This window comes from Neovison vison, chromosome 11, assembly GCF_020171115.1.
Source record: "Neovison vison isolate M4711 chromosome 11, ASM_NN_V1, whole genome shotgun sequence".
NCBI classification, from domain to species: Eukaryota; Metazoa; Chordata; class Mammalia; order Carnivora; family Mustelidae; genus Neogale; species Neogale vison.
Genome location: NC_058101.1, coordinates 35,824,604 through 35,842,112, shown reverse-complemented (window position 1 = coordinate 35,842,112; position 17,509 = coordinate 35,824,604). Strand labels below are relative to the sequence as shown.

The 17,509-nt window shown below is 39.1% G+C and overlaps 2 protein-coding genes across 2 annotated transcripts in view; one reads left to right on the top strand and one right to left on the bottom strand.

Annotated features, from left to right (window-relative positions):
- Window positions 1-8,278, top strand: part of WDR19 (WD repeat domain 19) — a 94,055-nt gene extending 85,777 nt beyond the window's left edge. The window contains exons 35-37 of the mRNA XM_044224494.1: window positions 355-431; window positions 733-857; window positions 7,978-8,278. Coding sequence (XP_044080429.1) covers window positions 355-431; window positions 733-844 — 189 coding nt within the window. The 3' untranslated portion in view covers window positions 845-857; window positions 7,978-8,278. The remainder of the gene's footprint in view (window positions 1-354; window positions 432-732; window positions 858-7,977) is intronic.
- Window positions 8,279-9,152: 874 nt separating this feature from the next.
- Window positions 9,153-17,509, bottom strand: part of RFC1 (replication factor C subunit 1) — a 77,723-nt gene continuing 69,366 nt past the window's right edge. Inside the window, exons 22-25 of the mRNA XM_044224496.1 lie at window positions 16,484-16,629; window positions 13,472-13,685; window positions 11,888-12,079; window positions 9,153-10,918 (exon numbers count right to left, since the gene is read on the bottom strand). Of these exons, the coding sequence (XP_044080431.1) occupies window positions 10,835-10,918; window positions 11,888-12,079; window positions 13,472-13,685; window positions 16,484-16,629 (636 nt within the window). The 3' untranslated portion in view covers window positions 9,153-10,834. The remainder of the gene's footprint in view (window positions 10,919-11,887; window positions 12,080-13,471; window positions 13,686-16,483; window positions 16,630-17,509) is intronic.

Here is a 17,509-nt window from a genome sequence, read left to right as displayed (position 1 = left end):
AGTCCCCGACCCTGAGATCATGACCTGAGCCAAAATCCAGTTGGACGCTCAACTGACTGAGCCACCTGGGTGCCCGCTGTTAGAAGATTTTAAATACCAGATTATTTGTTAATCACTAGACTAACATAAAATTTATTTTAAAGGGACATAAATTTAGGTAATGCTATCACAAAATTGAAGACCATTCTTTATACATGAATTGATAAACGAAATCTGGCTTCTGTTTGCCCCTATCTCTTTCTAGTCAATTGCTCACCAGATTTAGATATAATTTTAATACACTTATTATAATAATTGAATAATGGCAGGAAATTTTTAAATGATGAATTTTACTCTTAAGTGTACTGTTTCCAGGGCCGACACATGTTGAAGGATGACTGGACCGTGTGTCCACATTGTGACTTCCCTGCTCTGTACTCGGAATTTAAGATGTAAGTGTGCATCATTTCACTCAGTCACTCAGATTCACCCCAAAATAGGCCTTTCATTCAACCACTCTTTTGTTCTGAGGTCTCCTTATTCATATTCCTAAAGATCTCTAAAGGCCCAAAGCTTCTGTGACCTTTGAGGACATTATCCTTAAAGGGGATCTTGCATGAGACTGAATATTCCTGGTTCTTAAATTGTGTGATGAATGTGTACCGAGGAAGTGTAGACAGGATTGCTTTTCACATTAGAATAACCTAAAGCTAAAGGAATGTTAATCTCCTCTGCCTTTCCCTCCCCGAACAGCATGTTAAACACGGAAAACACATGTCCTATGTGTTCTGAAAGATTAAACTTTGCTCAACTAAAAAAAATCTCTGACTGTACCCAGTTCCTGCGGACAGAGGTGGAGCAGTGAGCGGCCCGTGCAGGTGAGTCCCAGACCATCTGCTCCCTTTCCCAGGGCGCGAGGGTCCAGAGTAGGCAGGATTTATAGTTTGTATTGGCTCCTTTTTGTGCATCGTGTAACTTGTCCGATTTGAAGAATCTGATAACAAACCAGTTGATGTCCTTTAAAAATGCTGGTCACGGGACGCCTGGGTGGCTCAGTTGGTTAAGCAGCTGCCTTCGGCTCAGGTCATGATCCCAGCGTCTTGGGATCGAGTCCCGCATCGGGCTCCTTGCTCTGCAGGGAGCCTGCTTCTCCCTCTGCCTCTGCCTGCCATTCTGTCTGCCTCTGCTTGCTCTCTCGCCCTCTCTCTCTGATACATAAATAAATAAAATCTAAAAAAAAAAAAAAAAAAATGCTGGTCACACTGTCTCCATGGTGACAAAGGCTTTTCGGCTGTGCAGCATCATGGATTCTAACTGTAATGTATTTTATCAAATCACAAGGGCTTCTTTTTAATCAGTCCATTAAAATTAGAGCCAACTAGTGGGCGCCTGGGTGGCTCAGTGGGTTAAGCCGCTGCCTTCGGCTCGGATCATGATCTCGGGGTCCTGGGATCGAGTCCCGCATCGGGCTCTCTGCTCAGCAGGGAGCCTGCTTCCTCCTCTCTCTCTCTCTGCCTGCCTCTCTGCCTACTTGTAATCTCTCTCTGTCAAATAAATAAATAAAATCTTTTAAAAAAATAAAATAAAATAAAATAAAATAAAATTAGAGCCAACTAGTAACAGTGGAGTCTTTTAAAGTTCAGAATATATCATAAAACTTTTGGCATCCACAGATTGGAAAAATCCCTTTTTCTTTCCAAGTCTCATTTGTGCCACGTAGAAGGGGCCCACACCCCTTCCCTTTGCATTCCATCGGCAGGAATTTACTCAGAGCCACACACACTGCAGAGGGAGGCAGGGAGGTGTCGTGTCTCCCTGGGAAGCCAAAAGCCCTGCCCAAACCTGGGAGACTCTTCAAAGAGAAGCAGGGAGCTCAGTCCCGGCCACAGCATCTCCCGTAACCTGGTTAAAAGGCAACTCTCGGTTTTCTCTCCATCTGCATCGTCTCAGTCAGGAGCAGCCCGGCTCAAGTCGCTGGTCTGGGTGGAAATCTGGTCATTATCTGTGACTCATCTCACCCTCAGCCCTGTCACCCAGTCCACGGGCAAGTCCTCTTAGTCTACCTGCAGTGTTACCAGGTTCCTTCATAAACCCTCCAGGGGCTTTTTCTCGCACATGCAGAAACAAGGAGCATCTGCCGCCCTGTCTGCTCCTCGTGCTGCAGCCCCGCTAGGTTTTTTTGCTGTTCCTCATGTGCTCCTGCTTTCCACAGCACCCGCAAGCGCTTACATTCCCATCAGCAGCATATGAAGCCTCCGTTCCCCACAGCCTCAACATCTTTTTGTTCATAATCATTCTAGTAGGTGTGAAGTGGTAGCTCATTGTGGTTTTGATTTCCATTTTCCTAATGACTAAGGATACGGAGCATCTTTTCATGTGCTTGTTGGCCACTTGGGTATCTTCTTTGGAGAACAGTTTATTCAAGTCCTTTGCCCATTTTTTTAACTGGATAATTTGTCTTTTTATAGTTGAGTTGTAAGAATTCTTAAGAGACCCTAGATACTAGTGTTTTATCAGATACATGATGCAAATTTCTTCTCTCATTCTGTGGAAGAAGTTTTTACTTTCTTGATAGTATCCTTTGACGTAAGCATTTTTATTTTGATGAAGTCCAGTTTCATTTTTTTCCCCTCTGGTTTCCCACACCCCCCTCCTTTGTTCACATTTGGACTCTTAGCTAAGAGTTTTATAGTTGTTGCTCTTCATTTACATCTTTGATCCATTTAATTTTTGTGTATGGTGTGTGGTCAGGGATCCAACTTTCTTTTGCCAGGTACATGTTCCAGTGCCTTTTGCTGAAAGACTGGTTTTCCCCATTGTTACTGGGTTGTCTTTCTGTTAATTGGGTTGTAAAACTTTTCTTATTTGTATTTTGTAGATATAGGTCTGAAGATATATTTTACAAATATTTTCTCTGTCTGTGGCTTCCTAATTCTTTTCCTTAATGGTATCTTTTGGTGAGATTTTGTTGAATTATAATTTATACATTTTTAAGTTTTATGGTTATTGTATCCTGTCTAAAAAAGTATTTGCCTACTAACAAGGCCCAAGCATATTCTAGTATATTTTCTTCTAGAAGCTCTAGGTCTGTGATCCATTTTGAAATTATCTTTGTTTACACTGTGAGATGAGGACTGAGATCCCCCCTGCCCCAAGTGGATAGCCAGTCTTCCAGCACCATTTGTTGAAAATTCTTTTCTTTCTTCATTGAATTGCTTGGGTGCTTTTTGTTGGAAATCAATGAGGTTTTTAAATGTTGGTCTATTTCTGGACCCTCTCTTCTTTTCCATTAACGTATTTGTCCCCTATTTCAATACTACACTGTCTTGGTTACTCTGACTTTCTAATACATCTTAAAGTCAGGTACTGTGAATCCTCCAATATTGTCATTTTTTACCAAGATTGTTTCAACTACTCTTAATGTTTTCCATCTCCCTATAAAATTTCAGAATAAGCTTGTCAAGTTCTATTTTCCTTAACCAGCTCTTAGTTTTATTGTTCTTTTTAGTCTCTTTCCTTTATTTCTGCTTTGTTATTTTCTTTCTTCTATTAACTTTAGGCTTAGCTTGTTCTTCTCTTTCTAGTTCCTTGAGGTATAAAGTTAGGTATGTTTAACCTGAGATCTTTCTTGTTTCTTGATGTAGGCATTAATTGCTAGGAGTTTCTCTCAGAACTGCTTTTGTTACCTCCCTTAAGTTTTGGTATATTGTCTTCCCGTTTTCATTTGTCTCAAGATATTTTTTCTTTTGATTTCTTCTCTGACTCACTGGTTGTTCCATAGCATGTTGTTGAATCTCCACATATTTTTTAATTTTCCAGTTTTCTTCTTATAAATAACTTCTAGTTCCATACGATTGTGGATAGAAAAGATGCTCAGTCTTCTTGAATTTATTGACTTATTTTCATAGCCTAACCTGTGATCTGTCCTGGTGAATGTTTCATGTGTGCTTAACTTTGTATATTCTGCTTTTGGATAAAATGCACTGTAAATGTCTGTTAAGTGTGGTGTTTCCTTATACTGATTTCCTATCTGGATGCTTTGTCCATTCTCGGTCCCCTACTCTTACGATATTGCTAGTTCTCCCTTTAGACCTTAATTTTTGCTTTGTATCTTTAGATGCTTCTATGTTGGATGCATACTTACAAATGTTATATCTACTTTTGTGTTGATCTATCATTGTATAATGACCTTCTTTGTCTCTTATTATAGTATTTAAAATCCTTTTTGTCTGATATAAGTAAAGTTATTCCAGATTTCTTTTGATTTCAATTAGCCTGAAGTATTTTCCATTCCTTCACTTTCAGCCTGTTTCCTTAAAACTAAGTCTCTTCTTAGCAGCAGGATAGATGGATATTGCTTTTTAATCCATTCAGCCATTCTTGATCAGAGGATTTTAGCGAGTTTGCATATAAAGTAATTATCAACAGACAGACTTACAAAATAGCCCAGAAAACAATAAAAATGGGAGTAAGTCCATTGTTCTTTCCTTCTTCTCTTGCTCTCTTTATGATTTAAATGACTTTCCACAGTGGTATGCTTAGATTCCTTTTATCCTTTGTGTATCTAGTGTAGATTTTTGTTTTGTGGATACCATGAGGATTACATTAAACCTATTTTAAGTTGATAACAAATTCTGAGGCTCTACATTTTTATCCCCCATTCTATTTTTGATGTCATAGTTTGTATGTCTGCATCTTGAGTGTCTGTTATTTTTACTACTTTTGTAAGTGATTAACCCACCACCATTACAAGATTATTCTGAATTAACAAATTAACCTTTAAACATTCAGATTTATAACTTTCATATGTCTCCCTCTATTAACCAGCACTTCCAGCTTAAAGCACCTTTAACATTTCCTGTAAGGCTGGTCTGTGATGAACTCCTTTAGCTCTTCTTTGTCTGGAAAACTCTCTTTCAGTTCCAAAGGACAATACTGCCTGGTAGAATATTCTTGTTTCACATTTCTTTCACAGCAGTTTGAATAGGTCATGCCACTGTCTTGTAGTCTGCAAAGGTTTCTACAGAAAGTTGCTGATGATCTTACAGGGGTTCCCTTGTATGTAACAAGTGGCTTCTCTCCTTTAGCTTTTAGCAATTTAATTATAACATGTCTTGGTGTGGGTCTCTGGATTCATCTTGTTTGGAACTCTGGGTTTCCTGGATCTGGTTATCTGTTTCCTTCCCCATGTTTTCAGACTTTCTCCTCTCTTTTGGGACCCTCATGTTGGGAATATTGGTTGATGTTATCCCATAAATCCTTTAAACGATAATCACTTTTTTTCATGCTTTTATCTTTTTGCTGTGCTGATGAGTTCCATGGGCCTGTGTTCAGATTCATTGATCCTTTCTGTTCATTTAGCCTGCTATTGAACCTTTTTATTGTATTAACCAGTTCAGTAGTTGTATTTGAGTCCGTGATTTGTTTAGTTCTTTCTTCACTTTGTTCATGAATTGTTTTTATGATTATTGTAAATTCTTTATCATGTAAATCACTGATCTCCATTTTGTTAAGGTCTTTTTCTGAGGTTTTACCAGTTTTTTGGTTTGGAACATATTCTTCTATTTCCCCATTTTCATTGACTCTGTGTTGGTTTCTAAGCATTAGCTAAAACAGCCACCTCTCCCAGCCTAACCATTCAACACTGCCCAGGTTCTTCTTTCTTTGTTGCTCCCAGTAGTTGAGGAGTATGCCAAGACGTGTCAGTATCCTGAAGGGGGCAATCTGTCAGCACCTAGATGCAGACTGATTGAAAGCTGAACCTTCAGACCACGTTATTAAGCAAATAAGCCTCTTTCATAAAGACTGGGCATTTCTGTCTGCTGCTTCTGCATTAAGCACTGAAAGGCTAGCTGGTTAAGAATGGTTTCTGTTTGTTACAATCTAGTTAGGACTTGCAAATGTAAAGCTCTGCTGGCCACCAGAGTTAGGTGATTATCGTGTATCCCTTGACAAGCTTGTGCACAAGCTCCTTTTTGAGAGATACTGGCCACCTGGCACAAGGCAGAGAAAGAACACAAAGATGGTGCTTGCTAGCCTCCACAGTCTCAGCAGAGTGTTGTAGTTGGCCCCTCAGTATATGTTAAATTAGGAGCCTGCCTCTCAGGCCAAGGCTTTTAAGACAATAGGCCTTTTTCACCGACAGGGTGCGTTCCACTCTGCTGCCTCTGATGTGGGCCCTGGGGGATTAGCCACGGTGGGTCCATGTGATCTCATTTTGAACTGTTTTTTAGTTTGCCATATCCTTTTAGTTCTTGTGGATACAGGGCCTGTTGCCTTTTAAATCTAGAGATTTTGGAGGCCTATCTCTCAGGTGGAAGTCTTAAAAGTCAGGCACCAAATGTGGGGTCCAAACCCTTTACTCCTCAGGGAGTAATTGAATTCCCTCCTGGTTGTGTGTCATCATGCTGGGGTGGGGTTTACGGCAAGATTTCCTCACCCTCTCGTACCCATTTTGCTGTCGATTTTTTCTTGTTCACCTGATGTGCAGGAGTTACTTAGCTAGTTTCTAGGATCTTGTTCCATATGCAGCTGTAGATGCACTGTGTCCATGGGAAGAGGTAGTTCAGGATCTTCCTGCATTGCCATCTTGAACCAGAACCTATCTCAGAATTTCTGAACCAGAACCTATCTCACAATTTCTGTGGATCAGTAATACAGGCATGGCTTAGCAGAGTCTTCTGTTCAGGATCTCACAAGGCTGCAGTTCATTGGACCTGCAGTCCAATGTGAAACTCTTGTCCAGTGTGTTTATTGGTGGAATTCCATTCTTACCATCAGAGTACTGAAGCCCTTGAATCCTAGAAGCTGCCCTCAGTTTTCTAACTGGCATTTCTAATGGCATTCCTTTCAACATGGAACTGTGCTTCCAGTCCAGCATAAAAGTCTCTTCTAAGCTTGTGAAGTTCAAGGGTTTACATGGAGTTTATATGCAGATTTGGGGGGCAGTGCCCTTTTCAGGGTATTATCCCTATCACTTCAGTAGTTCCACCAGGCCCAAACTCTATTCTCCGACTCTTTGAGCTAGGAAGACTATGACTTCTCTGTCCTCATGGACTTACCCACAGGTCAAATGCACAGTAAGATGAATCTTACCCAGTGGACTTCTCTTCTTTCAAGAACTGACACCTTTCCAATTTCTGCCAGCTTTTGGTTGCTCTTCCAATACCTTTGAATAGTTGTATTTTGTCCCGAGTTTGTAACTATTATCTGCAGGAGGATAATCTACAATTCTGCCAAAGGAGAATCTTGCTTATGTTTTTAATAATCCTACTTAGACTCTCTCCGAACACTATCCCTGCACTAAAGTAGAGGCTTAATCCCACAGTTCCTATATACTTGCAGATATGCTCCGGTAAGTTATGATTATGCACCATCTTTTGAAAAAGTCGCTATAAATGTCTTATTGAACAATGAATAGTGGTTGAGGCTACTGTTCACTGACTCCTTTTATCTTATTTTTAAGATTTTATTTATTTATTTATTTATTTATTTATTTTGACAGAGAGAGACACAGTGAGAGTGGGAACACAAGCGGGGGGACCGAGGGGGGAGGAAACAGGCTTCCTGCTCGCCCAATGCGGGGCTCGATCCCAGGACCCTGAGATCATGACCCGAGCTGAAGGCAGAGGCTTAACAATTGAGCCACCCAGGTGCCCCTCACTGACTCCCTTTAGACAAGGAACCATTAATGACCATTTAATTTCAGGAAAATCTTCACAGATTGCTGAGCGCTTACCCTGCATTCTCCCATTCTTCCCAGTAAAGGGACTATTATCATCACCCTCACTTTATAATAGTTCAACAGTTTGCCTGTACACTTTGAGTCAAAGCCAAGATTTAAACTCAATACTGATTACAGACCGGAGGTTTCTAACTTGAATAGCCATTGCTTCACATTCCAGAAATGAGCAAAAATTTTTGTAGCATAGCTTGGCTTTATTAGTGCATGCCAGTCATTTGAAACACTTCTAAAGATGTGGGGTTTGTCTTTTCTAGATACAATGTTCCTGAAAAGATACCACTTTTCCACAGGAGGCAAAGTTTCTACCCTGGTGGTTTCTGGATACAGAAAAAAGAAAGACTCTTCAGGTCACAGACATTGTACAGTTGCCATTGTAGAATGGCAAAACAGTGACATGTAACCTTGCTGTTGATTATACTTCAGAGTTCTTCTTCAAGTTACAAATTATATGCTCTGCACTGTTAATAGTAGCCTATGATGGAACTGTAAATATTCAACTTTTTGATAACTTTTATATTTTGAAGTGTCTCCTTTAAAATAAAATCATTCATTAGATATTTGTAATGTTTTTCCTGGATTTAAAGGGAGATAGCATTGTGAAGTTCGGGCAGCACAGACATTAACACTCAAAAGTTTGAAATGAGAAGTTTAGTAGAATCAGTCTTAGAATAAAAACACCAATTTAAAAGAATGAAACTATAAACCGTAAGCTTTTATATGTGTTGTTAATTCCTTCCACAAAATTAAATCATCTGACTGCCCCTGAAGGCGTACATTTTTCAAAATCTTCCCCATATCACACACACCTCATATTTTTCTTCCATCAGTATATGCTTCCTTGTCATCCAAAGCCAATGTCTCCAAAGTGTGGGCAGCTGGCAATTAGTCCGAGAGCCTAACTTTGAGTATTTCAGATGAGAGGATCTTACCGTATAGCCACCAGCATCCTGAGTATTACAAGTGGACCTGCCGGCCTATGGTATTAGGTACTAATACCTAATCATGTCTTCCTGCATCCAAGCATCCACATACATGATGCCTCCAACTTTATGATCTGATCTTCTTCCTGCAAAGCCTGGCTAGGGAATAAGTGATACAAGTCACTGTCATTAAACCCACCTACCATCCTCTTATTTTCCTATTATCACTGGAAGGGTGTTGTAAAGTTAAAGGAAGAAGAGCCAAAGGCACTGTGGGATTTGTGTGAGTAAAGCACACCATAGTTGGAGAGTTATCAGCTTAAATCATTCACTGATAAGCATAATTACACCAGAACTTATTTAGGAAGATACAACAATACTGCTCCTTGTTAATAACTTCAAGAGGCCAATAATGCTGCTGCAGTAATGGACCGCAAACACTTAACAGGATGGAGGAGAAAGCACAGTAGTTTGTTACAGCTTCCGAAATGGCCAAGACACAACAGATCTTAAAAGAAGTATGCCGTTTTATTCTGCAAAGCCACGTGGCATCACAAAGCTCCAGCAGATCCATGTTGTCCTCCTATTTTAAAGAGCAGGTTTATAATCTCTAATTCTAAAAGTTATTTATCTCAACACTGATTATGCCAATCATAGAGCATTTAGAATTAATAACAAAATCATAATTTACAAGTAAATTCATACTCATTGTTCTGGCTGCAAGGAGCTTACACCCCCTTTCTTGGAGAGTAAAAAACAAGTAGGCAGCATGACTTTCGTATCAGAAAGCAACAGAAACAGGAGAATGTGTGAAAGCAAGCCCTGCTCACCCCACTGGTGAGGTGAGTTAGTCATCAATCGAGGAGCTCTTCGCCGAAGCAGACGGTTCCAGCTGGGCTTTGACAGAGAGGGGCAAGGCCAAAGGCAACGTTTAATTCCCATAATGAAGTCAGGCTACAGGAAAGACGTTTTTCACACTCGTCAATACACTTTAAATGTCTCAAGAACTTTATGTCTCACCTCCCAAACAAGACTGTCAATTACTCAAAGGGAGGAAATGGTATCCTAATTTTACATGCCTTTTAGCACATACCTCTGAGCATTTACTGACAAAATTCCAAAAGAGCTAGACAACTGAACTCCAGGCTACTTCCACGGCCTCAGAGCCACTCTGCAAGTACAGTTACTTGCAGTTACTTACATCCGAAATTCCAGTACGATCTGTACAATCGCTCACAGGGCAGAACCAGAGCTCCCAGAGGAAAAGTAACGAAAACCAGCATTCACTTTGTCCCAAGGCAGAGTGAGACTGAGATCCTGACCCGGCCTACACCCTACTGGCTTACACCTGATGAGCTGAGACTCTGGAAGGCTGAAAATGTGGCTTACAGTCCCCCCATCCCCTCCAGTGATGCCACAGGGGCCTCTCCATGACCTGCTGTTCGTGACAGAGACCCCGCCAGCACTCACAGACGTACTCGGGTTAGGAATGAGAGTTCTGACTGTCCAACTGCCGAAGTTCTGCTGCACACAGCTGGTTAGTGAGGAACAGAGTTCGCTTTTTACCCAGTCATTTGCAAACTAATAAGGAATGTAATATACCAACATATTATTTTACTGTACAAGATGACATTTTAAGAATTTGCACCTATGTCGCGTGGAACATTTTAATTCCTAATTTATATTTTGTATGGTATTTGACAATATACAAAGAATACCAGCTCTAGGTGGTGACTGTTTTGTATTATGATTTATTTACAAAATTTCACCACAGCATAGTAACTACCTTTTTAAAAAAAATTGGCATTGGTCCTATAAAGGCCATTAGGATAAATTCTTAAGCCTACAAAAATCGCCTTAGTACCAATGTTCCCAGGCATATTATTGTTACCTAAAATCTGACTCCAAAGCCCACATGCAGTTTCTGATTATACACAATGTGAAGCACAATCTAATTAGATTGACAGGGGACAGTGGAGGACCCAAGCAGTCCTATCGACCTCTATAAGAGGTGTATGTTAGCCTACTGGTTACTCCCTCTAGCTGTACCACCATTTATTTATAATGGGACCACGGAGTTGCCCCATTATGCTAAAATATGATTCCTTTGGAAAAAACAAGGCATCATCTAGACAAGCTAGACTGGTCAATGGGGCAAGTAAAAAGTGGCTGTCAGTAGTGGAAAACAGCTTCATTTCTTTGAACTTTTTCCTTTTCCTTTTCTGGACTCCTTATCTTTTTCTGATTTTGAAGGCTTTGAAGATTTTGTCTTTTTCTGTTGGGAGAGAAGAATGCACAAAATAGTTAATAGCTGTATTTGAGGCAGTGAAATAAGTCAATTTCTACAATGAAGCAATTATTTACCTACAACTTAATAAAAGGAAAGGTTGCAAGCATCCTTCAACTACCACTACGCCTGATGAGCTTGCTTTGAAGCAACAACTGGGCTAGTTGGGGCCTTTGACTACTGAAAAGCTGTTTAGAATCTACAACTAAGATATGTTCCCCAGGCACATAGTGTCTTGGATTTAGGAGACAGGTACATTTAGGGAAGACAAAATAAGCAGGACATAATTTACTAATAAGGTAATGTTTTAAAGAGGAATTTCCCGTCAGTTTGAGAAGAGGAGAGAGGGAGACAATCTTATGTCTATGCAAGACTAAAGAGCTATACTGGAGAAGGCCGCTTTTCCTTCCCCTGCATATACAAAACAAATGAAGGACAAGAATGACACACACTAAGGACAGAAAAGAACAGAGACTAGATTCCCTTGCCTTAGCCAGTGGTTAACGGTGGGTGGATACTATAAATGGTTTTAATCTTTCCTAGCACAAGACAAGATTGTTTCATCCTGAGAAACTTCTATAGGCAGTTCGATGGCTATAGCAAAATAGCAAAACACAAATTACAGAAGAGAGAGACAGTTTCACGAAAATGTTTCTCTTAATGCAACTAACTGTAAAAATACGTCTATTGTAAAACACACCAATGTACCAACAAAAATGGTACTTTTTCTGAAATAGCATATGACCATCAATATGATGGCCTATTTTCTTGCTTTCTTCCACTATTATAAACAGCTATTTATAAGAATAAAATCTATACCTTTCTCCACCCTCAATGTGATGAACCTAAAAACTTAAAACAGGCCCTGAATGATTTCAGAAGGCAAGTTGTACACAAGAAGTATAAAACTATTGAGGGAGTATCATGGCATTTCCTGTCTGTAGCTTAAAATACTACCTTGATCATTGCATCAGTTTCCATAGCGTCTTGGTCTTTCTCATCAGACTGAGAGTCATCTTCATTTAACTCTTCATTGTATTCAGAATCCAGCACGGGACCTGTGCTGTGTCTGGGTGTCTTTACAGCCTGAAGGGAATATGGAGTGAGGTGGGCTTCCTTATTGTAAGTTCTCGTGAAGGCTGCTTTCACCTATGGGAAAGGAATAGAGGCTGTTAAAAATATAAGGGCCAAAAAATCCTTTTAAACTAAAGGTTTTGTGAGATCCTGCAAGATCCTTAAAACGTTCTGCAAAATATTATATATGAACATTTAAGTGTATTTCTGCACATTTTTCTGTGGTGAAGTTCTATTATTTTTCATGACATTCTTAATAGAGCCCGTGAATCAAAAATAAGAACCAGTATTTGGGAACATTAGGCAGGCAAAAAGAGAGAAATTTAACTTGTGAGATTTAACCGTGCATTCCACTGTTCTACAAAGTAAGAGGTACAGTGAGTGAATCAATAAATCAAAAAAGTGGGACGCCTGGGTGGCGCAGTTGGTTGGACGACTGCCTTCGGCTCAGGGCGTGATCCTGGAGTCCCGGGATCGAGTCCCACATCGGGCTCCCAGCTCCATGGGGAGTCTGCTTTGCTCTCTGACCTTCTCCTCGCTCATGCTCTCTCTCACTGTCTCTCTCTCAAATAAATAAATAAAATCTTTAAAAAAAATAAAAATAAAAATAAAAATAAATAAATAAATCAAAAAAGACTTACAATATGGTCCAAGTTAAAGTTGGCCCTTAGGTACCACGAAATACATAAATTACCTTCCACAAAATACATAAATTACCTTTATCATAATAATAATGGTTATTTAAAAATACTAACTTTATCATAATAATAATGGTTAATTAAAACTACTAAGTAACTTGAAAAGCCCTAACTTGAAGCTTCTAAATATAGTTGTAGAATTAGTCCTTGAATTCTAACAGTGGTGGTCTCCTGGGAGAATTTACCCATAACCATAAAGTCAGATCAAAATTCTAGAGAAGGCAAGCCACAGAGAATATTTATCTTCTAAAATGGCACCAAAGAAATAGGCAGAGTGTGAGGTATTAGATATTACAAATTCATGTTATGTCATTTTAATTTTTTCATGCTCATTATAAAGTATAACTATTATAACTATAATAAACACTAAATTCACAGATTAGGCACACTAAGAAAACGTATAAAAATCCTCAGCCAATAAACACATCTTTCTTTTCATAATATATTACCACCACCTGACTTACTTCCCCAGGCTCATCGTTTTTACAAGGAATACATTTATATTTGCTTCTCTAGATTTTATGTCTTGCTTTTCCACTCAATGTAAAGAGCAATGCTAAAACTACAAATCGTTAAGGTCAAATCCAGAACTCCATTCTTAATACTGCACTCAAACAGAATCTTTGGAAAGCCTAGGCCATAAGAAGGAAAAGCATTTAAAGGGGAAAAAATTAAACCGTTTTAAAGCACCTACAACATTTCTGAAACACTTCTACTACAAACCTGGTAATTACAAAGTGATGGAGAACCATTGGGTTACGTAATTTACCTTGGGATCCAGCTTGGAGAAGGGACTAGGTTTGCCTCCCCAGTTGCTAATTTCCATGATATTCTCAAAGTCTTCTTTCATCAAGTAGTAGGCGTCCATAAGAGCAATGACATCCTGTACTCCTTCTACCCCTTGTGAGGTCAAGGGCTGTACAAGTGCATCCCTTATATGAGACAGGTAATCCATGTTTACAGTCCTTTTGCTGGAGTAAGTTCTTAAGCCAAAACAAAAGAGACATAACTGTAGTCAGTGGCAAACTACCACCAACTCAAGCCACAGTAGCTGAAGTTCAATCCACTTTTATTAATGCCCAATGTCATGTCTACTATTTAACAGCTGATAGAGAAAGCCTAGCACTACATCATCAGGATAATGGACACACCAGTGTGCTCAAAGGGAGTAAATTTTCTACTTATCTGGATCAGTGAATGAAAAACACAAATGTGGGTTCCATTACCAACCTACTCTCAAAGCCTGGACAACACAAGACTTCTATGTGCTCATACTTAACTAAGCCAAAGATTACTCATTCCAGTTCCAAATATTAAAAACATCAGTAAAAGGCAGTGAGATTCCCTACCTCAAGTTCCACTGCAACTTCCTACAAGAGGGTCTGTTACACCTTTTGACCTTTAATTCTAACAGGCAAAATTACACATAAATATTTCCCTCATATTTCCTAATACAGTTACTCTGAAATCTTTAGTTCTAGAGCAGGGCCTTCCCCAAACTAAGAAAACTGCAGAAAAGGTCCCTGTATAATCACAAGGTGGTCCACACTTGTGAGGGGAAGGCTTCAGGAAAAAGTCTGCTGCGAACGACAATGTTATTATGAAATGATTTTCTCTCTTGCTCTTAAATATTGTCACTTAAAGACAGAAGATAGATGAACAAAACAAAATGCTACCAATCAAAATCTTTCCATCCAGCTGCCTCCATCATAAAATGAGGCAATTATATGTGTGCATAATCCAAACAAGAAACCTCAAAGGTTCCTGGGCTTCAGAACCCATAAAAATGTTAAAATTATTCATGGGTCCTGCTCTTGTCTTCAGGTAACTGAGTCTCAATAGTTCTCTTGATTTGAAATCCAGAACCCTGCCCCCAACTGTTTTACAACCTAGACAAAGAACCAAAAAAAAACCCTTTATTTTGAATTCATCCATTTCCTCAAGACTCAGTCTTCCATTGTCAAGCACAACTAGTGCTTGAAGATAAATATAAGCCCTAAACCACGGTGCCTAAGAAAATCATGAAACCTTTGTCAAAAGTGTTCTCTTACTTTGTTCCATTACTGTTATCCTCTATTTAGAATCATAGAGAAGTCTAAAGGTACCATCTAGTGTTCCTAAATCAAGGGTTCTTAACCTCAGAAATCTGTAATTCCCCTAGCATTATTTGTGCATTAGCGCAATTGGGAGTAATAAAGATCAAAGAGCTTTCCAGATTCTCGAAGGCATCTGTAACCCCAACAAGTACTAATAATAAAATCGCACTTCCACTTTAAAGATAAAGAGAAACTGAGATCTATGAAAATTCGATGACTTAATTGCTCGAAAAGTTAAATAAGAAGGTCCTAATTTACTTTAAAAATTATGAAATTCACTATAGATATACTCTGCTGATGACAATTTCGTATACGTGATTCATTAAGGAACATTTACTGACCCAATTTTATATGCTGGATGGGCAGGCCTACCTCCCACCAGAAATGTTTGGTCTAATGGGAGAAGGGGACAGACGTACAAAAGCACAGCCGCAAAAAACCTCGAAGTCCAGTGCCCACAATCTACATGAATACAGAGAGGGAGTCAAAGGCGGATACCCGCAGGGCACAGGGATGCATCACCTTTTTAAAAAGCAGAGGGCAGGGAGGAGGAAAAGAGCAGCTCAGAGCCTGGCCTCCCCCTTGAGCAATGAGTAGAGCAGTGGGAAATGCAACCCTTTCTAATTTCTAGAGACCACGGACATCCCTTGGTTCATGGTCTCTTTTCCCATCTTCAAAACCAACAATTAACATCTTAAAATGTCTTTCTCTCTGTGGCTTGATATGGCTGCCTCCCTTTTTTCTTTTTGGTAAAGACCCTTGTAATTACACTGGGCTTGCCCATATAATCCAGGATATTCTTTGCATCTTAAGATGGCAATAAATTCATGTCATTTTAAACCATTAAGTTCAGGTAATTTGTTATAGGAACAATAGGAAACGAATACAAGAGTTGCCCAAAAAAAAAAAAAAAAGACCCAAACCATAGACTAGAAAGAGGGAACAAAGTAGGAAGTAGAATTTTACAGGAATAGAAGAAAGAAAGAAATTTCAGTTCAGCTTCAAACAAAAGTTCTGAGTGGATCAATGTTAACATCACCTCCAGAGATCAGAAAGAGAAATAAGACTGCTCAAGTTCTTCATGGTTAAAAATAAATTCCTAAAGTTCACTTAATATTTATATGCATGCACATTCTCTGAGTTTCTGAACTTTAACAACACTGTACCAAATAAGAGTTTTTGGACTTCATTAGACTTCTCCAAGCACACTGACTTTCAATCATCTGCATGTCTGCCTCCTGTTCTCATATGCTGAACTATGTCCCCTATCCTAAATGACTCGGTTGGTCTACTTCTAGGAGAGCTAAAAATTAGTCCATTTATTTAAACAGTCCCCTTTTGCCTATTAAATTATTTGGAAGCTGAGACATTCTGTATGCCTGCTACTAATGGGCACAGTCATAATGATAAATAGTAGCACTACCTCAGATTTATGTAGTTTTAAACTTAAAGTTATAGATTATCTACCAACTGGATCCCTTTAAGCGATAAAAACAAGTATTATATGGATTATAGATAATAAAACCCAGGCCGACAAAATATAAGGAACTTATCCAGGACCATTTATCTAGTTAGCAATAAAATCAAAACTAAAACACCCATCTTTTGACTTATGCTATCCTCACTGGATAAAAACTAAATATGCTACGCTGAGAAAATGCTAGACCCAGACTAACACCACTTACCTGAGACTCATGTGCAGTGCTAGGTCCTGCACAATACGATCGTGTTTGCCGGTAGATGAGTGCCGCCCCAACCAGCTTGGAAAGGTAGGAAACTGGGTCATGTACCCCCTCATTAACTCTCCAGGAAGAACACTGGCATAAATGGCCTGAAAAAAATCAATTGCAGTCCACTGAATTCAGTGCAACGTTGCTTCCTAGGCTACTGGCTTCCAAGGAGTCTTGAGCAAACGAAGCAACCCTGTCCCGGGTACCTAATTCCAGAACATCACACCCTTTCCCTCTGTCTCTCTTCTGTCTGAGGAACAGCGGATCAGTCCAAAACATGTCATGGCCCTCAGAGAGATCATCTGAGATTTCAGCCTCCTTGACCAACTGATCCCAAAACACCAGTTACTTCAGGAGGCAGAAGAGACTTTAAGAGGAACATGACTGGCTTTAGTATGAACTATTGATAGACAGCTGGATCAAAGCATGAAAAACTAAACAGAGCATTAAGTAAACTGGCACTTGGGAAAATATTTTTAAAAAGGTATCCTTGAATGTCTTCTAAATCCAGGGCTCACACTTTTTAAAAACTGGAATTTTACATAAATTTTGTACCCTGCTTTATTCTAATAATATTCTCTCATAAGCATTTTTTGTATTAGACAGTCTTTATAAATGATTTTAAAGACTGTACAATATTCCAACAAGAATGTTTACCATACTCATTCTCCTACTGCCAGACATGGAGATTTTCTCTGATTTCTAATAGTCTCAAAACTAAGGTAATATTTTTGTACATTAAGCTTTTCCCATGTTTAAAGTTATTTCTTTAGGATAAATTTTTAAAGTTACAATTATTAGTAAAAATAAATAAAATAAAAATAAATAAAATAAATAAAAACTGAACACTTGTAAAACATAAGAGAAAGGATTCTTTATATCCAGAATGAATCTTTGTTTTTTGGTATCCAACAATGTACAGGCAAATTTAAGGGAGGAGCAGGCCTTCCAGAAGTCCCTTGCTTATTATTACTTGGGACA